The sequence below is a fragment of the Procambarus clarkii genome, chromosome 80 (genome assembly GCF_040958095.1).
Source record: "Procambarus clarkii isolate CNS0578487 chromosome 80, FALCON_Pclarkii_2.0, whole genome shotgun sequence".
NCBI lineage: Eukaryota > Metazoa > Arthropoda > Malacostraca > Decapoda > Cambaridae > Procambarus > Procambarus clarkii.
This window is the reverse complement of record NC_091229.1, coordinates 16,240,723-16,261,869: the sequence shown is the minus strand read 5'-3', so window position 1 is coordinate 16,261,869 and position 21,147 is coordinate 16,240,723. Positions and strand designations below refer to the sequence as shown.

The window sequence follows — 21,147 nt, the reverse complement described above, 5'->3', positions numbered from 1 at the left end:
TAAGTGTAGTTACAGGATGAGAGCTACGCTCGTGGTGTCCCGTCTTCCCAGCACTCTTTGTCATATAACGCTTTGAAACTACTGACGGTCTTGGCCTCCACCACCTTCTCACTTAACTTGTTCCAACCGTCTACCACTCTATTTGCGAAGGTGAATTTTCTTATATTTCTTCGGCATCTGTGTTTAGCTAGTTTAAATCTATGGCCTCTTGTTCTTGAAGTTCCAGGTCTCAGGAAGTCTTCCCTGTCGATTTTATCAATTCCTGTTACTATTTTGTACGTAGTGATCATATCACCTCTCTTTCTTCTGTCTTCTAGTTTTGGCATATTTAATGCTTCTAACCTCTCCTCGTAGCTCTTGCCCTTCAGTTCTGGGAGCCACTTAGTAGCATGTCTTTGCACCTTTTCCAGTTTGTTGATGTGCTTCTTAAGATATGGGCACCACACAACAGCTGCATATTCTAGCTTTGGCCTAACAAAAGTCATGAACAATTTCTTTAGTATATCGCCATCCATGTATTTAAATGCAATTCTGAAGTTAGAAAGCATTGCATAGGCTCCTTGCACAATATTCTTAATGTGGTCCTCAGGTGATAGTTTTCTATCTAGAACCACTCCTAGATCTCTTTCTTTATCAGAATTCTTTAAAGATTTCTCACATAATATATAGGTTGTGTGGGGTCTATGTTCTCCTATTCCACATTCCATAACATGACATTTATTAACATTAAATTCCATTTGCCAAGTGGTGCTCCATATACTTATTTTGTCCAGGTCTTCTTGAAGGGCATGACAATCAACTAAATTTCTTATCCTTCCTATTATCTTAGCATCATCAGCAAACATGTTCATATAATTCTGTATACCAACTGGTAGATCATTTATGTACACAATAAACATCACTGGTGCAAGAACTGAACCCTGTGGTACTCCACTTGTGACATTTCTCCATTCCGATACATTGCCTCTGATTACTGCCCTCATTTTTCTATCAGTCAGAACATTTTTCATCCATGATAGAAGCTTACCTGTCACCCCTCCAATATTTTCCAGTTTCCAGAACAACCTCTTATGTGGAACTCTGTCGAAAGCCTTTTTTAGGTCCAGATAGATGCAGTCAACCCAGCCATCTCTTTCCTGTAATATCTCTGTGGCCCGATCATAGAAACTGAGTAAATTCGATACACAGGATCTTCCTGATCGAAAACCATACTGTCTGTCTGATATTATATCATTTCTCTCCAGGTGTTCTACCCATTTAGTTTTGATTAGCTTTTCCAATACTTTCACTATTACACTTGTCAATGATACAGGTCTATAATTGAGGGGGTCTTCCCTGCTGCCACTTTTGTAGATTGGAACTATGTTAGCCTGTTTCCACACGTCTGCTACGATTCCTGTACACAGGGATGCCTGAAGGATCAGGTGAAGTGGAATATGTATGTATGTGTGTGTGTGTGTGTGTGTGTGTGTGTGTGTGTGTGTGTGTGTGTGTGTGTGTGTGTGTGTGTGTGTGTGTGTGTGTGTGTGTGTGTGTGTGTACATACATACATACATACACATCACATGGCTTAACTGAAAACATTTAATGATAAATACACAAGACATTTTGTTTAAACTTAAGTGCGACCATTTAATTTTAGAAAACAGTAATTGTTATTTAATAAATTACTGCTTGGTTATTTGATTCTTTGGGTATTAAACGGGTATCAACAGCAGCATCACAAATAAGGAAACATAATATTTGCAGACTTTCATTACTATTCTGTTTCACTATCATTGTCACTGTCATTGTCTTTGGAGAATATTTCCTCAGTGTACCAACTTGGTAGGATGCGGACCATTGAAGAATCTTTCAGCTTTGTGCAATAGATGTTGCCTTTTTCTTCACGTTCAAATTTGTACATAGCTTGCGGTTCCTCTGCCACCTTGCTTTTAACAAAAGCCAAAAACTTGACTAAGAAGTTGACACACACATCAGGCTCCCATTCACCCTGCAAAGATAAAAACAAACCATCCAGCTTCTGGCAGACTTGTAAACCTGCAAAGATAATTTTCTTGCAAATTATTGGTTTATTCCCCCCCCCCACACGTCAATCCACTAAATATATACAAAATGCAACACAAAAATTATTGAAAACCCACATTATGGATTAGTAACAACACCAGTAAAGTGGTTTACATTATTGGATAGGTAACTATTGGATAAACACGATTGGAGACTAATACATGACTTAATTAACTTACTAGATATGTATTGATAGTAACTGATCAAAGAGATATATATACCAAGCCCCATGATATAGACACAAAAACCTAATTAAAGAATTGATTGCCATTAACCTACACTGACCAATAATGGAAGGAACAATAGATTTATGATCATACTTAGGTGATATCCATTTTAAGTCAATATGATTAGAGTTTCTAAAGATAACCCACAGATTTCTCACAGATTAAAATTTCTCACAGAAAAATAAAGCCAATATATAAAATTACAGGTAAATCTGTGAAACAGAATCATAACAAGATTGAGAAAATCCCTAAGGACGAACTTATTAAAATAAATAAAAAAGAAGAAACATGGAGATGCCAAATTAAAAACATATATTTACAGTAATTAAAAACTTACTGAACCTGTAACGTTGAGGTAATGCAAATGATGATCCCGAGATGAATACAACTTTAATATATTCTTTAGATTTATATTATTATTATTGCTCTACCTGCCCTAACCGACTCGGCCACCATGGTGTCTGGGACTCACCAGAACGCAGGTTCAAGTCACTAGTATCTCAAAATAATTTTCATTGATATATCACGCCATTGTGATTTCTTTACAATGATGTTTATAATTATAGCAATAATTTACACAGTACTGTATAGACAAAAGCACATACTGTACCATACATATAAACATTAGATAAAAGAATAGAGGAGGATTCCTACATAAGACAAGTAGAATGCTTAAAGCCACTAATACACAAGAGCGTTTCAGGCATAATATGGAAAAAAGTGAACAATATACAAGCTTAACCACTGGACTGCGCTGGGCGAGAAAACTTGGCCTGTTGGAAACTGCTCGAACTGAGAAACTTTTTAAATTTTTCATACTAATTCAAAACGTGCACACGGTTGGTTGGGTACGAAATGGACTCTTGGGACCTCCAGTGAGAGGCAGCCATCCTGGAAAAAAATTCCCAGAATGCCCTATGGCTGCTGGCTGGCTAAGTTCAGAGTGAGCAGCCTTGGGTGGCACACGCGCCTTTGACCCCCAAACACCTATTTGACGTGGTGTTGAAAGATTGCCCTCTGTCTCTGTTGATGAAATTCAGACCTTTTTGTTTCAAGAACATAAGGGTCAAAATATTGACGAAGCTAGGCACAATAAGGACCTAACACAAGGGACAGATGCAAGTGAATCAGCTAAGATGAGGACGATACAGTGAGAGTATCCAGTAGTAGCTGAGCACAACCCATGATCACCCGTGTTATCTCCAATTCTTACGGATGATACATATGATACATAGATGAATCATTTTCTGCGTTCAGTGATGATGCACCTGATACAAGTACCATAGACGAACAGTGTTAGCGGCTTCCATGGTGGTGTTTTCCATAGATCTTTTCAAGAATAGTTGAATCTCTTCCATAATAGCTGAATCTCTTCCAGAATACCTGATTCTCTTCCAGAATACCTGAATCTCTTCCAGAATACCTTACAAAGCCATCTTTTGAAGACTACCCTACAAATTTATCTTTTCCTATAATCTTTTCAAGACTACCTTACACTTCACAAGCTTGGCACATATCACCTACAGGTACAAAACCAAGGGTGTACATAAGTGCATTATTTGCAAGCACACAAAACAAAGAAACAGGAAGTGAAAATATGTTTGTACCTGGTGTATCAAGAGCTAAGTCGCACTGTGTGACATGGACGCCTTCATTGATTACCACTCACTTCCGAAATACTGAGTGTATAATACAGTGTGAAACTGTACATATTCAATTTGAGTGAATTTTGAACAAGTAATATTGTAATAATAAACATTTATTGTGGACACATTACTGACACATGTATCACAATGAACGTTCTACTGTACACATATTGTAAAGGACACAAATTTGCATCATATACAATAAACAAAATTAATTATAAAGCATTGAAAATACATAGAAAAATAATTGTAAATATATTGGTGGCAACTCGCGAGGCTTGAATGGTCTGCGCGATCATATCTAGGCGCTTCATACACGGGCAACCAGCCCGTGATGAAGCGGGCACCCACCACTTTCTTCATGTCCCCACAGCCAAATTATGTGGAATTTGATTTTTTTTTTTTAACATGTACTGTACATGTTCAGGGAGGAAAATTTATCATTTTACAAAGAAAAAAATTGGGAACACTTGATTTTCGGCACACAGGGAGACTTTCACAATAAATGCAGCGCATCACAGCTGTTAAAGGGATAACTCTTAAGACTAACTGAGATCAGTAACATTTATCTTAAGTGAGCATACTTCACTAATCTCTGGGAGATCATCAGTCTTCAAATGCTGTAATGTGTGCACAACACCATCGTCATTTCTGTAGCCGACAACAATCCGAGGGATGCCAGACAACTTGTTTTCTATCCACCACTGAAGTAGTTTGAACCTGTAGAATATGAACAAGAGGAATTAATTCCATATCTGGAGAAGTAAAAGTGAATAGTAAACTATATACAGTATGTGGTTTACTGTTATGAGGGCAATTGAAAAAGGTATCCCTGATCATAGGTGAGAGCATATTGCACATTACAAACTAGAGGTGTACCATTATGATACTGACTTTATTATTTTTCAAAATCTATACCAAAACTGATTATTTCCTTTTAAATACATAAGAGTACAGAGCACCACTTGGTTTCCGAACTTTAGTTATCCGAAACTTCCAGTTTCCCGATTGGGGTTGGGGAGTCATGCTACCCGAACAAAGTTCGGGTAGGAAGGGGTCCGCCAAGCGTCACGCCGGCTTGTGGTGGTGGGTGGGAGATGGTCCAGGGTGCCCACTGTGACTTCACAGATTCACGGCCTATTATTCCTATTACAGTATTTTGAATTGCCATAAGGCTGGAATGTTCATTCTGTGCTTTTGTTTTACATATCTGCACAATCAAGAAACATCTGTGCACCATGTTGGCTCCAAATGGACACATTGCGTCAGTGATGGCTGACTGGTGGGTGGATGGAGCTTAGGTGGGAGGCAGTATGAGAGGGGGGGGGAGAATCAGTGAGAGAGGGGGATAATTAGTCAGAAAGGGAGGGAGAGAGAGATGCTAGGATGGAGGGGGAGGTAGGGAGAGATGTTAGGAGGTAGGGAGAGATGCTAAGAGGGAGGGGGAGGTAGGGAGAGATGTTAGGAGGTAGGGAGAGATGCTAAGAGGGAGGGGGAGGTAGGGAGAGATGCTAAGAGGGAGGGGGAGGTAGGGAGAGATGTTAGGAGGTAGGGAGAGATGCTAAGAGGGAGGGGGAGGTAGGGAGAGATGTTAGGAGGTAGGGAGAGATGCTAAGAGGGAGGGGGAGGTAGGGAGAGATGCTAAGAGGGAGGGGGAGGTAGGGAGAGATGTTAGGAGGTAGGGAGAGATGCTAAGAGGGAGGGGGAGGTAGGGAGAGATGTTAGGAGGTAGGGAGAGATGCTAGGATGGAGGGGGAGGTAGGGAGAGATGCTAAGAGGGAGGGGGAGGTAGGGAGAGATGCTAAGAGGGAGGGGGAGGTAGGGAGAGATGCTAAGAGGGAGGGGGAGGTAGGGAGAGATGCTAAGAGGGAGGGGGAGGTAGGGAGAGATGTTAGGAGGTAGGGAGAGATGTTAGGAGGTAGGGAGAGATGCTAAGAGGGAGGGGGAGGTAGGGAGAGATGTTAGGAGGTAGGGAGAGATGCTAAGAGGGAGGGGGAGGTAGGGAGAGATGTGAGGAGGTAGGGAGAGATGCTAAGAGGGAGGGGGAGGTAGGGAGAGATGTTAGGAGGTAGGGAGAGATGCTAGGATGGAGGGGGAGGTAGGGAGAGATGCTAAGAGGGAGGGGGAGGTAGGGAGAGATGCTAAGAGGGAGGGGGAGGTAGGGAGAGATGCTAAGAGGGAGGGGGAGGTAGGGAGAGATGCTAAGAGGGAGGGGGAGGTAGGGAGAGATGTTAGGAGGTAGGGAGAGATGTTAGGAGGTAGGGAGAGATGCTAAGAGGGAGGGGGAGGTAGGGAGAGATGTTAGGAGGTAGGGAGAGATGCTAAGAGGGAGGGGGAGGTAGGGAGAGATGTTAGGAGGTAGGGAGAGATGCTAAGAGGGAGGGGGAGGTAGGGAGAGATGTTAGGAGGTAGGGAGAGATGCTAAGAGGGAGGGGGAGGTAGGGAGAGATGCTAGGAGGTAGGCAGGAAGGGACGGAAGTAGTGAGAATTAGGGAGGGAAAGGCAAGCTGGCAGGCACAGGCTGGCAGGCACAGGCTGGCAGGCACAGGCAGACAGGCACAGGCAGACAGGCAGGCAGGCAGGCTGGGAAGGAGGCAGGCAGGCAGGCTGGGAAGGAGGCAGGCAGGCAGGCTCGGGTAAGGAAGCGGTCAGCCAAGCGTCGTGCCGGCCCGTGGTGGGTGGGTGGGGGGGGTGGGTGATGGTTTAGTTTGCTCACTGACCGTGTCGGGCGCCGCCGCCTACCCTGTGACGTCACAGACTCACGGCCTATTGTTCCCATTGTTTGAATTTGTCACGAGACTGGAGTGTTCATTCCGTGACTTTGTTTTACATATCAGCACAATCAAGGAACATCCGTGCACCATGTCGGCTCCAAATGCACGCATTGTGTCAGTGAAAGCATCTACAAGCGGGTTACGTAAAAGAAAGAGGTCAGTGATGACATTTGAAAAGAAAGTTGAAATAATTAAGAAGGTGGAAAGCGGTGTCCCGAGAAGTGTCGTGTGCGCTGAGTATGGCATTAGTAAAAGTACTGTTTTTGATCTTCTTAAGGCTAAACCTATCATTTTTGACTATTTCTCTAGAAGTGAAAGTGATAAAGCAATACGAAATAGAAAGGTAGTAAGTAAAGCAAAAGTGGAGAGTGTTGATAACGCAGTGTGGGAGTGGTACAGACAGAGACGTGAGGTGACGAAGAAGCCAGTGGCAGGCTGGCTCCTCGTGGAAAAGGCGCGTGAATTTCACCAAGCAATGAAAATTACTCAAAAGTGTGTATACAGTGATGGTTGGCTCAGAAGTTTTAAAACCCGTCATGGCATTAGGTTTATTAAAGTGCATGGTGAAAGACAATCTGCTGATATTGTTGGTGCTGATGAGTATGTGAGTAAATTTGCGGAGATGGTACAGGAACAAAATTTATCTCCAGAGCAAATTTATAATGCTGATGAGACAGGTTTGTACTGGCGTATGCTTCCCACAGAAACGATGGCTCATAGTGGTGAGGACGATCCTTCAGGTGGTTATAAACAGAACAAACAGAGAATTTCTTTGTTGTGCTGTGCAAATGCAGCTGGCACGCACAAATTAAAGTTACTTGTGATTGGAATTAGTAAAAACCCCAGGGCTTTAAAGTCAGCCAGGTGCCTCCCTGTGATTTATAAGGACCAGCCAAGTGCGTGGATGTCTCGAGTAATATTTGTCGAGTGGTTTAATAAGAACTTTGTACCCGAGGTGAAGGAGCACCTGAAAAGTGTTGGTCTCCCGCAAAACAGCAAAGTTGTGCTGCTGCTAGATAACAGTTCAACGCATCCACGAGGTGATGAGCTTATAAATGGCAATATTATTGGAACGTTCTTGCCACCCAATACAACCTCAGTGATCCAACCCATGGATCAAGGAATAATTAAGAACCTTAAACACCACTACAAGAGGATGTTTGCCAGACGTCTTAACAATCAGCTTGGAACACTTAAGGACTTTTATAAAGTCTTCACAATAAAGTCAGCTATCTGGACTATTGCTAGTGCGTGGGATGAGGTAAAGCAGACAACACTAAGAAATGGTTGGAAAAAACTTTGGCCCGCGTCAAGTCTGTTTCCTGAGGAAGATGACGAGGCAGATTTTGAAGGATTTGCGGTGAAGAAAGTTAGCGAGAAGAAAAAATTAAGAGAGGAACTCCTAGCCTATGTCAAGGGGATTAAGTCCCCTGAGATTAGAGCAGAACTGGTGACTGAAACAATCGAAGATGACATAGATAGATGGATAGATTTTGATGAAGCAGCCCCAAACAATCGAAACATGACTAATGATGAAATTATAGAATTAGTATGTACAGCAAAAAAGCCAGACGAGTGCAGTGAAGAAGATGGAGAGGAAGAGGAAGAGGAAGAGGATGAAGAAACGTTAAAGGAAAAATTTGATATGGAAAAAGTTCAGCAAAATTTTGAATACATTCTGGGATTTATGGACACGAGTTACAGCGAGTTTGAAACTAAGGACATGATGAGTCTGTACAATATGTATATGAAGTTTTTAAAAACAAGAGCCAAGGGAATGAAACAAATGTCAATTACAGAGTCTTTTGCAATGGCTTCCAAGAAAGCTCGCATTGCATCACCTGCACCTGACTCATCGCATGTTGACCCAGTCAATCCAACACCATCAACATCCACCACCACCTCTTCCATGTAAATAACTATGCTTCATCAACATCGATCATCAACATAAGAGGATCAGGACTTCAATTATTGGTGAGTACAAACAAAATACGGTCACGCATTTACGCTATGAACCTGTCGATTTTTTCCCTTAGATTTTTTTCACATTATTTTTTTTATTTTTTCCTCCATTTCTCGTATACGAACTTACATGTTAACCGACGGGTCTCGTCCCCAAGGGGTTCGGAAACCAAGTGGTGCTCTGTATTAGAAAATATTACAACATATAATTTTCATTATCTCAGGGTTAGTAAATACCCGATGATGAATGATGACACAGTAAATTAGTATTTGTTGTTTCAGATTCAGCTACTTGGAACAAAAAGTTCCAAGTAGCGTATGCTATGGTGAGCCCATAGTGGACTTATTTTAAATTAGTAACATTGAATAATTAAATTTTGTTAATTTATTTTTATTTATTTATATATACAAGAGTTCTTAAATTCTTGTACAGCCACTAGCACACATAGCATTTCGGGCAAGTCCCTAACCCTTGGGCCGCTAAGGGTCACAATGGCTTCAACACCCACAGGCACAACAAAAAAAAAAAATACAAAATTTTTTTTGTCTTATAAGTGTTCATTTGTGTTCCCAGATCACGCGAAAAAAAAAAATTCGTAGGTGACATATTTTGGGTGCAATAGGGCGGGGAAGTTTGGCATAAAACCAGCGTTGAATGTAATGAAACGCCATTTTCTGGGTGAGTCCCGGAGGCTCCCTGGAGCTATCCAGGTTGAATGGATATGAATAATTTACTAATAAGTGCCAGTATTCTGGCACTTTGATGCCAGAATACTGGCATCAAAGTGCTTGGAGTTCTTGCCTACCGGGGACCATGAGCCAGAACCTGGCCCCCTCAGAGAGGCACGGATAGCAATGGCCTATAGAAAACCCACTGTGGTTGGGACCATTCTATGTCTGCCATTGACCGGGACATGCACCCAGAAAGATAGGCACCCCAAACCAAACCCCTATTCTGGTGAAAATATTGCTACCGAAAGCCGAACGAGTGGACAGAACTCCCCAAACAAAATTATGACTAAACTAGCATGACGTCATCACGTCGCTGAGCCACCGTCTGCACAACCCCCCCCCCTCCCTGGGAGGGAAAGGAGAAGCCCCAGACCATCTGCGCTGGCGATCCAACCGGCAGTTCTTAGGCTGGATGTCAAAATACGCAAAAACAATGCCGACTGAAGGGAGGGAGGGATGCCGGGGAGCCTCCGGGACTTACCCAGAAAATGGAGTTTCATTACATTCAACGCTGGTTTTCTGAGGGGAGCCCCGTCGACTCCCTGGAGCTACCTCACCACAGGTAAGTAAAAGAAGGAAGTATTCAGGAGGCGGATGCCACGCTCCCTAACCTAAAAACAAGACCACAGACGAAACAAAAAGACCCTGCAGACAACCCGGGAGACCCCAACCCCATAACAGGAATGAGGGAAGGAAGGGAACCATGATCCTAGAGGCCAAGATGTGCTGAGAACAGTGAAAAGCCGCAACCGAACAACAAGGAAGCATCCCCAGCCTGACCAACCAAGCAGCAATCCAAGGACCAAACCGAGGAGAAAAAAATAGATCACCCGGGCCAATGACCAGGACGGCACCAGAACGCAAGCGCAGGCCGGAGGTGAAACAACGCCCAAGAACGCAAGTGGAACAGAACAGAAGGAACAGCAACACTGAACGTAAGCTGGAGCAGCTCTGCCAGCACCACCCAAGACGAGGCGACAGTACACGGTACCAGAAGACGGTCCTGGAACAACCCCGAAGGGAAAGACAAGACAATCCTATCAGAGACCGAAGGACCCTCTGCAGTGATAGGAAAACCAGATGGGAGACTAACAATGAAGCTACCAGTGCCCATACAAGCGACGAGAAACAAGAGATAAAAACCCGAGATGCAAGGAACTGAGGGGAGGAATGAACCAGCCCTGTACAGGACGGGACTGACCCACAAAGAGAGGTGGAGCCGTGGGAAGACCCACAGGATCGAAACCAAAGAAAGCAGCAGGGTCCGCAAAGGAAGGCAAAAACCAGAAGGAATGGCCATCAGGGAACCAGGAACCCAACCCCAGCGAGCCGAAAGGAACTAACCCGAGTGAGCAGAAATGCCCCGTCCGGGAGGAACCCCCCTTTCAGGACCCCTGAAGGATCAACAAGGCCAAACACCGAAGAGCCAGGGACCAGGCAGAGGCCAGCGAGGAAAGCAGGCACCACGAAGGAAAGTGCGAGACGCGAAGCGAAAAACAGCGACCCCGCAACCCAAAGGAGCAGCACAACGAGCTCCAACAGGAAAGAACGATGCACGCATCTCCAAGGGATACCTGAGGAGAACTACACAGGACATGAACCACAGGAAAACAAAAACGTACGGTCCAGAAAAGGAGCAAGGAAAAGCTGGAGCCAGGCCTGGAATCCCAGCTACCCGTCCCAAAAAGGGAACCAATGGGCAGGCGCAGTGGACCGGAAGTCCACAACCCCCCCCCCCCCCACAGACAGTGCAACACAGAAGCCTGCAGTGAGGCACAAAGAAAATGTGAAGGAATTCAGTACCCAAACTAAACACCGGGGCAGTCCAAAAGCAGGGAACTGAACATGGACAGAGGCCCACCTCAGCACCCAAAAACAGTATAGCCAATAAGCACCAACCCAGAAGCACAGCCATGTGTAGCTTAGGAGGAGGAAAACGGAAACAAGCAAGGAAAAACCCTGAATACGAACCAAGTAGCAGCCGGGAACGCAGTGTACACAACCAACCACAAAGTTTGTAGTGGGAAGTCGCACATACACAGAGGGACACCATGGATATCAGGGTGCAACTAGGCACCGAAGATAGGCAAGAAAGGAGTGTCCAGAGAAGAGACCAAGCAAGGAAGGAGGACACAGAAGCACGGACTGAGGGAACGAAGTTGTGTCCAAATATAGGGAAAAGACCCAGGTGCCAAAAACTAACCAACAAAAAGCACAAAAATGCAGGGCAGCACCCTACAGGACAAAGAAGAACAAGATACACGGACAAAGAAAGCCACACGCAAGGCATCCAAGTAAAACACACAACACCAAACAACCCTGACAGGAGCCAGCGACGCAACCCCGTCAAGCGGGGAAGTGACAAGAGTAAGCAAGGATGGAGTACTGAACATGGGGGGGTACATGCACAAGGGGACACAGGAGGAAGCAGAGAACCCCAATGAGCTACAGAGACATTAAAAAGAACTGGAGCAATGTCAGAGGAGGTAGGAAATGAAATGCACGTTGAAGGGATGTGGTGGAGGCAGACTCCATACACAATTGCAAAATAGATAAGAAAGAGCCCAGGAGGCTCAGGAATCTGCACACTCGTCGACCTACAGTCGAGAGGCAGAACCAAGAGCCAGAGCTTAATCCCCGCTAGCACAACTAGGCAAGTACCCCACCAAAGGTCGAGAACCAGCACCTGGCTGACAGTCGCCAGACAGTACAACCTCACCTGCAGAGTGGAGACACAACTGTGCCACAACACAATCGAGCAGAGTAACATACCAGGAGCATCACCAGTGGTATGCCCGAAACAGTATGCGCACAAGAGGCAGTAGGTAATGTATGTACTGGTACCCGAATAAAAATGTGAATTTGAAGTTGAAAGACGTCCAGAGGTCTTTCACCCCGGCCCCAGTGTGCGAGGTAAGAACCGCACCTACAGAGCTACAAGGAGAGGTTAGAGGCATTAAATATGCCAAAACTAGAAGACAGAAGAAAAAGAGGTGATATGATCACTACATACAAAATAGTAACAGGAATTGATAAAATCGATAGGGAAGATTTCCTGAGACCTGGAACTTTAAGAACAAGAAGTCATAGATTTAAACTAGCTAAACACAGATGCCGAAGAAATATAAGAAAATTCACTTTCACAGAGTGGTAGACGGTTGGAACAAGTTTGGTGAGAAGGTGGTGGAGGCCAAGACCGTCAGTAGTTTCAAAGTGTTATATGACAAAGAGTGCTGGGAAGATGGGACACCAAGAGCGTAGCTCTCATCCTGTAACTACACTTAGGTAATTACACTAGGTAAATTACCACCCATCCACCGGGTGGCTCGGCTCGTACACCAGTCGGACATACAGGTATCGTATATACACATATCGTACGTACACATACCATACATACACCAGCAAGGTGCACGTAACGAATTGTATGTACTAGCCCTATCTATAAATCCATCACTCGTTGTAAAATCTCTTGTATGTATGTACCTTACCTAAATAAACATTTGATTTGATTTGATTTTTGAATAGGAGGAACGTCGAAACAGGAAGGAGAGAGACAATGAGAAAACAAAAGAAGGCGAAACAGAAGTGAAAGAAGACAAGGAGGACAGAAGGGGATCAACGAGTCCGAAAAAGGACCAGAGGGAAACCCCACCAGAAGATAACAGACGTTCCAAAAATATTGGAAGGTATGAAGAGGTTCGGGAACCAACGAGAACCATGACAAGCAGGCACAAATGCAAAGAGGCACATACGGATAAAACAGATACTCCCTGATCAAGGTACATGCACAGACCTCGATACAAAGGGAACAGTAATGCGACGAAAGCGCGAAAAGGATGAGGAAAAGGAGGTGCAACACCCCCAGGAATGATGGGACCGACGGACTCTAAGGAACACGGAACTGAACCCAGGGAGCGGGAGACCCGAAACCAACAGTAAAGCAGAGGGGGAAGGAAACTCCCCACCCCGAGGAACTGCAAGCCCCGCACCAAGGGTACAAAGACCCAAGCGGGGCAAAACGGGGCCAAGGCCCCCCCCCCCAAGCAACCCCGGGAACCTTGACGGCAGGACCCGGGGTCGAGCCATACCCCCCAAAGCCCCAGCCTCATAAGGGTAAAGGCGGGGCAGCCATGCAAAACACTACGGAAGGAAGCCCACTGGTCAGACCCATACAGCATGGCTGGAGGAACAGGCTCGAATGCCTCCGCCGCCACCCCAGAAGAGGAAAGAACCTCCGAGACCGCCCGAGTCTCAACCCAACCAGACCCTGTTCCAACCCCGAAACCCGCCTACGGTCTGGAGCCAGAAGCAAGGGAAGGAAGTACAATATGCACAACAGAAGGGGAAGGACTACCTTACCTTGAAGTGCTTCCAGGGTTTAGCGTCCCCTTAGCGCATTTTATGTGCAATAACACCATGGTCACACTTGTCGAAGACTCTTGCAAAATCTGTGTAAATTACATCAGCGTTTTGTTTGTCTTCCAAGGCATCTAATGCCATGTCATAGTGGTCCAGCAACTGAGACAGGCAAGAGCGTCCTGTTCTGAAACCATGTTGTCCTGGGTTATGGAGATGCTGTGATTCCATGTATTTTGCGATCTTACTTCTTAGCACTCAAAAATTTTTATGATGTGAGATGTTAGTGCTATCCGTCTTGTAATTTTTTGCCTCTGCCTTATTTCCTCCTTTATGGAGTGGTGCTATCTCTGCATGCCACCAGTATCTAGGCTGTCTCCAAAGAATGTGAAGGGCCTGCAATAACAGTTTTTTACAGTTCTTGATGCATATGGAGTTCCAAGAATCAGGGCCTGGTTCAGAGTGCATAGGCATACTGTTTATGGCTTCTTCAAAATCCAGTGGGGATAGGGTGACATCTGATATATGATTTGATGTTGGTATCATATCCACGAAATGGATAATGGAATAGGAGGAGCGGAAGGAATCAGAGCCGAAGCGATCCCCACTCCCAAGTCCGAACCCCTACTACCAAAACGGGGCAGTCACGGGGCATCCGGGGCCAACCAAGAGCGTTGCAGCAACCTAAACCTAGCATGCAACGCTGCAGCCGCCTGCACCCACTTAACATGACCAGTGGCCTGGGTGAGCGAGAGCACGTACAGACGACACCCGTCCTACGACTTTGGGTCAAAAGAACCACCGACCCAACAGGCAGCAAGGCGGAGGGAAAACAGGCGAATGTCACCCTGAGACAAAGGGACAGAGCAACCTGCAAACTCGCAAAACACGAGGGGGACCACAGGGGTCACATCCATTGAACCACTGAGCCCCCGTGGGGTTTCCCACGGTCCTTAGCCTTGGTTACAAGCTAAGGGAAGCCCAGGCAGAGTACTGCGAACTGGCGCCCAAGTCTACCAAACAAACTTCTAAAAAGCTGAACCCCCTGGGACGTGTCCACTCACGGGGGCTAAGCGGGGAGAACCACCAAATAGAAAAAGATATATAAAAACCCCGAGAACAGCAAAGGGGGACCAGAAAGGCAGATCCCCCACCAGGCAAAAAACAAAAACAAAAGAAAAACCTCGCAAGAGGACAACCTACCCCGGCGGAACAGAGCCGGCTGCTGTTATAGGTGAAAACTAGCTGTGCAGTACCCCGCGCCCCAACCAGTGACAAAAACTACCCCTACCCAGAGACAAACAAGGGCAACAAAACCCCAGCCAACTCCAAGGGCATCCCAGTACCGAGCAGTAAAGGACACAGCGGAGGTAGAACCCAAGGTGACTTGTGGAAGGTGGCCTCATGGGCAGTACTTACAGGGCACCTAGCGAAAAGAGACCTAGGCGCATGCAGCCTGAGTACCGTGGAATCTCACTCCTGGCTCACACCCCACCGGGAGAGACAGCCAACACCACAAGGCATAGAACTGAAACAAAACTGGAGCCAGAGGCACTCGACCGACCAGTAATCACATCAGCCAAGAACTGATGGTTGGATCGCCAGTGCGGATGGTCTGGGGCTCTTCTTCCTCCCTCCTGGGGAGGGGGGGGGGGTGTTGCACAGACGGCGGCACGGTGACAAGATGCTAGTTTGCTAGTTTGATAATTTTGTTTGGAGAGTTCCTGGTGGCACGGGCCGACCTGCCTTAGTTTACCAGAGCCGCCCACTTAGTGACGATCACGCTTGTAAGAAATTCCATTATTTTGGTGATTTTTTTGTTTTTGAACATAAAAGTAATTATTATATATCACACCATGGGTCCCAAGAAAGTCAGTGGTAAGGTTCAACATATGAAAATACATGTGAGGATGACCATAGAGACAGTAAAGCATGCCCCTTCCTCAAAAATTAAGAAAATGTATGCAGCATGGGAAGAGCTGCAAACTTTGCTGAAGCGACTCACTCAAATCAAGCTGCAGTAGGCCGTTGCCTTAACCTTTTCAATGACTCTGTGATGCATTACTACAGACAACTGTTAAGACAAAGGGAAAACAAATCTCTATGGACATATTTATAGTGAGACAAACAAGCAATGAACCACAACCAGGTCCTAGTGGTATGCAGGCAAAACATAGGAGAGAGTGAACCCCAGAGAATTCATTACTGCCTGATGTTATAATGGAAGGGGACTCCCGTTCCAAACAGTAACACTTCTCCTTCTCCCCTCCTAACCGTCTTCCATATGCCAAGAATAGTCCTCAATAAAGGCGGCAAGATAAACATACTGTATTGTTGCTAGACAAAAGTTGTATTCGAAATAAAAAAAAATTTAACACTTTCACACTTTCGTGGCACCCCTGGCATCCCCAATTTTTCTCTCATGTCCTAGCCCGTGACGCTAGTGGCATCCTACTTTTAAAATATTTATTAAAAATTTAAATTTTATCCGATCAATCTGGGAGTGGTTTTAAAATGTGCGCCTCTAGATCGCAAACAATGTGATACCAAAATAAAAGATGTAACACAAAAATTGATGTCAGAACACTGGAAAGATATAAATAATTTTGTGATGATGTGTGTCCAAAATGAAAATATTTGTTAAAAATTCCAGTTATTGCTCTATTATTATGGGACTAGTTTTAAAATGCTCACCTTTATATTGCGCACAATTTGATACCAAAACAAGTGACATAGCATGAAAATTGATGTTATCAAACTGAACGAGTATACACATTAGGTTGAAGGTGTGATAATTGGTGCTCGTTCGCGGGTAACTTAGGTTTTGCTAAGGGGAGTCACGCCGGGTTTTAGGACAATATATGTATATACACCTGCAGGGAATTTAATTGCGAACACAATGATACCAGAACGAACGACGTAGCACAAGAATTAAGGGGAGAAAACTGAAACAAGTACAGTATACACATTTTAATGATTTTATATGCTCACGGGTAACTTTTGCTGACTTTAGGCTTTGCTGTGGGGGAGTCATGCCGGGCCTTTGGACATTATACGCATATACACCTGTAGGGAATTCTACTATTGCGAACACAACAATATCAAAACGAATGACGTAGAACGAGAATTAAGGTGAGAAAACTGAAACAAGTATGCACATTTTGGTGTCGTCGCATGCTCGCCCACGCGCTCGAGCCCACCGCCAGGAACAGTTCGTGCATACAAATGGAACACACGCCGGGGGCGCAAAAGTGTTAAGTTAATATTTTTTTGGGGTGTGGAAATGATTAATTTAATTCCTATTATTTCTTATGGGATAATTCATTTCGACATACGATATTTCAACTTACAATCTGTCTCTGGGAACGGATTAAAATCGTAAGTCAAGGCCCCACTGTATAATAAAATATGTGAACCATTGCTGTACTCAAAATTATTGTATTCATATTAGTGATTTAATTACTGAATTATGTTCATAAAACAATAAACAAATAGTTTTGCTGTTATTACACTATATACACAGGTTATATATATATGTATCTGCATGTTTTGTTCACCATAACGAACCACTAAGTTGGTATTGTGAGTCAAAAAACAATGAAGAGTGGCCTTCACTAACCAGCCAGTCAGCCACTCGCCACCACTCCCTCACTCACCTCCTCACTCGCCAACATACTCCTCCAACCATACTGTTTTTGCTTTTATTCACTATATACAGGCATTAAATATAAGTATCTACATGTTTTGTTCACCATAAATGTACATCTAAGCTTGTACAGTGAGTTCAAGCAATAAGAGATGTAGCCACACACCTAGTCAGCTGGTGGCTGCTGCCCTCACGGCTTCAAGGCCAGATGCACTAATGTTTCTCCTCTAACAATACTGTTTGTGGTGTTATTACACTATATACACACACATTATATATAAGTATACATATGTTTTATTCACCATACCTGTACAAATAAGCTGGTATGATGCCCAAAGACCATAGTGGCCAGCAGTAAACAATGCTGTGAGCTTATGCTGCATGCATCAGCCTTGATGGCTCCCTCAATACTGAGGCTCTCACACTCAGGAATGTTGGCCAGGATATTTTTCTAGGTGGCGTCTGCTAACTATCGGTCGTGGCTGCACTATAGCTGCCGCTATCCCATGCGGGACATTTAAATGAAAGCGCAGACACTAAAACAGCTATTAATGTATTACACGGTATCGGTAATGTTACTCAAATCATCTATATATGTATTGCACACTCTAAGGGTTAATCCTATGTTCCCCAGAATACAACCTAGCCAAATCGTTTAACAACCAGGTATCTATTTTACTGCTGGGTAAACAGAGGCCAAAGTTAAGGATTGATGCCAAGTAAATCCTCCCCAGTCAGGATACGAACCCAGAACAAAGTGATTGCGAAATGCCAGGTGAGTGTCTTGCCACTACACCATGGGGGGACTGCATTGATCCGCATGGGGATACAATTAATCAAAACACAATTATTCCTGTGGAATCAACTAAATAAAACTGTAGTAAACAGACACCCCAGGGAAGATTATTGATTAGAAACACAAAAAAAACACAGCTATTATGCATTCTACTTAGTTTTGAAATAGTTCGGAGCAAGATGCTTTGCATTTCCATCATGTTGAATTTGAAATTGAAACGTAGAATAGAGCTATGCAGTGACAAAATATTTTAAAACACATTTAAGAAATCCTACCTAAAACTTAGGTTTAGGAGTGAGATTACAGAGTCAAGTTCAACCCTCGCAAACACAATTATGAGAGTGTCGAGCAGGAAGCAGATAGGGAAGGAGTCATGGGGTGAGTGCAAGGGTATATGTGAAATTCGAAAGTGTGGCTGGGAAAGGGAATTAGCAGGTACACAGGGAAGAGTAGGGGTGGGGCAGGAATAGGTGGGCACAGGGGAGGATTGGGTGAAGAGTAAGAATTATTATGGTAGCAAAATTGGGGTTTGTAAAGAAATATTTTTCAATATTGAAAATGCAAGAACTTACACTACCCCTCATGACTGATGTGCAATTACATCATACCTTTTATGATTTTTAAGTTTGTGAGGTTCCTTTAGTTCTCTGCAACACTTCACTAACACAAAACTACTTAGGTCTTTGAAATCTTCTTCATATAGATATGGGTCTGCACAGTCAACTTCTGGAGCAAAGAGCAGCGAAGTCTGGTCCACCATGAGCTTCATCGCAACCCGATATTCTTCATTAGCTTGTACCCCATCATCTGGATCTCCTATTAGATATAAGAACAATAAAAAACTATGAATAAATCTTACACTCTTCACAAAACCCCTATAATTTGCTGGTTTTAATTAAGACGAACATCAATAGATAATTTTTTTCAGATTTGTCAACATAAGAGAGAAATGTACAGTTTCAAGCAGAGATCATTATATATGGACAAATTTCTCTTTGGAGTGGACAGTAGTACCTCTGGGAGTGGTCAGCCAAGCTTGGAATGAGTATTCAATGACTGAAAATCCAGCCAGACCAAGATTGCAAAACAATGACATAGGATCCCTTGCCCCAAAAACTAATTAATGCCTGAAATACCACATCCCATGAACAGCCTGCGGAGTAAAGAAAACCTAACAACCACACAAGTCGAAGGCCAGGGATGATAATAGACCTTACAGGAAGATTGGTAAACACAAAGGATGAACAATGGCATAAAACAGAACCAAATAGCATCTAGAAAACCTGGAAACTGTGGGAGCAGGCTCAGAGAGAAGGTCCAGGATAACCCACACCACATAAGATCTCCAGGGATTTTCAGCCTTGGCAAGAAAATTTCCTGCCTGGACACCAGGCGCAGGACTCGCTGAACAAGCTCATAACCCTGACTTCAGAAAATGCAGACATGGAAGACATTGGCAGCATACAGTTGATGGTTGACTTACAACCCAAACTGCACACCTCAAAATAAAATTCCAGCTTATCCCAACGACTGAGCCTCGAAGTAGAGTACAACCAAAACAGTGTTTGGGGTAAGATTCAATGACAGCAACCCGAACCTCATAGGAAGAAAACCCTGACCGAGCAGGGCAATGCCAGTGATGACCAGAGAAGGCACTCCAGTCACAAGTTGCTCAGGCAAAGAAACTGCCTGAACCTCACAAAATGTGAGGCTAGAAAATAAAATGCTCATGAAGTGGCACAAAAACACAGCATTTAATGTAATATAATGCCAATTTCTGGGTGAGCGACAGTGGCTTCCTGAAACTGTACTCCGAGATGGTTACCCCACCTACCAGGTTGCATCAGCTGAGTTCTTAGAATAGTCTCTTTCATCAATAATAAAAACTTGTTTACATCTTTTTTGACAGGACCATTTTCCTACTGTAATATGCTCCTGCACATATGCAGAAGAGCTGCTGAACTGGCAGAAGTTTTTAAAAGTGGCTTTTCTACTACCAAACATTATTTCATATACAGTATTTCCAACAAAGGTCTCTACCTTGCAGGGCCAGGTGCTGGTGCTGGTCCCCAGTAGGATTAGAAGCGCTCCATGGCTGATGTGACCTGGTAGATGGCAACCATCTCTATGTATAGCTTCAGGGATCCATAAAGAGTTCCCCTCCCCCAAGAAAAGCAGACTTTCTATACTCACTGTGGCTAAAAGAGATGGCAGATATCAGGTAAATAATTAAAAATTCTTTATTATTGCTTTATCGACACATCTTTATACCATAAACTGCACTGAGCTATTTGGCCTTCAACACCCACAGGCACAAGAAATAAAAAACCAGCGTTGAATGTAATGAAACGCCATTTTCTGGGTGAAACCCAGAAGCTCCCCGGAGCTATACCAGGCTAATGTGTATATACTAGACCATGGCAACAGTAAATCAAAGGAGTTCTAAGCCTACTGGAGATCAGACAAAGTTGCAAACGAAGAAAAGACCACCAGGACCGAAAGAGCAGAAACCCCTGTGCCGGAGAGCATAAAACTCTCCGACCCGACCCCCAGAGGCCAATGCCAACAAGAAAAGAGCCATAGAAGAACAATCCTGAACTGAGGGGGGCCACCCCAAACTGAGCACCCGGTGAAATGACCAGGATGGCTCAGGCGGTACATGAGTAGGCCAGAGGTGAACACAACACCTGAGAAGCTTGCGGAACGGAGCAGAAGTGACATCCACCCCAAATGCAAGCTGCAGCGGCTCCGCAAGCACCACCCGAAACGAGGCGACAGTATCTGGCATAAGATGATGGTCCTGAAACAACCAAGAGAGAAAGGATAAAACAATCCAACCAGAAATCAAAGACAGCCTACGAAGAGACAAAGTGCCGAAATGACCGCCAGGAAATCTCATACTTTCGAGATGAAACTTGAAGGAGGGACAACAACTAAGCCA

The 21,147-nt window shown here is 44.3% G+C and overlaps 2 protein-coding genes across 3 annotated transcripts in view; one reads left to right on the top strand and one right to left on the bottom strand.

The window, feature by feature from the left end:
- Positions 1–1,437: 1,437 nt before the first annotated feature.
- The window catches only part of LOC123746402 (decapping and exoribonuclease protein), a 77,427-nt gene continuing 57,717 nt past the window's right edge, over positions 1,438–21,147 (bottom strand). For both annotated transcript variants that reach the window (XM_045727916.2, XM_069314813.1), the window contains 3 exons: positions 18,815–19,022; positions 4,525–4,660; positions 1,438–1,993 (listed from right to left, as the gene is read on the bottom strand). In XM_045727916.2, coding sequence (XP_045583872.2) covers positions 1,760–1,993; positions 4,525–4,660; positions 18,815–19,022 — 578 coding nt within the window. In that variant the 3' untranslated portion in view covers positions 1,438–1,759. The remainder of the gene's footprint in view (positions 1,994–4,524; positions 4,661–18,814; positions 19,023–21,147) is intronic.
- On the top strand, positions 7,377–20,400 carry LOC138357767 (jerky protein homolog-like). Its single transcript, XM_069314814.1, has 2 exons — positions 7,377–8,688; positions 20,254–20,400. Exon 1 carries the CDS (start codon positions 7,406–7,408, stop codon positions 8,627–8,629), a length of 1,224 nt encoding a protein of 407 aa, XP_069170915.1. The 5' UTR covers positions 7,377–7,405; the 3' UTR covers positions 8,630–8,688; positions 20,254–20,400.

Bases quoted from the DNA above. Each gene is read 5' to 3' on its own strand.
- LOC138357767 (XM_069314814.1), top strand. From the start codon at position 7,406: ATGCTTCCCACAGAAACGATGGCTCATAGTGGTGAGGACGATCCTTCA.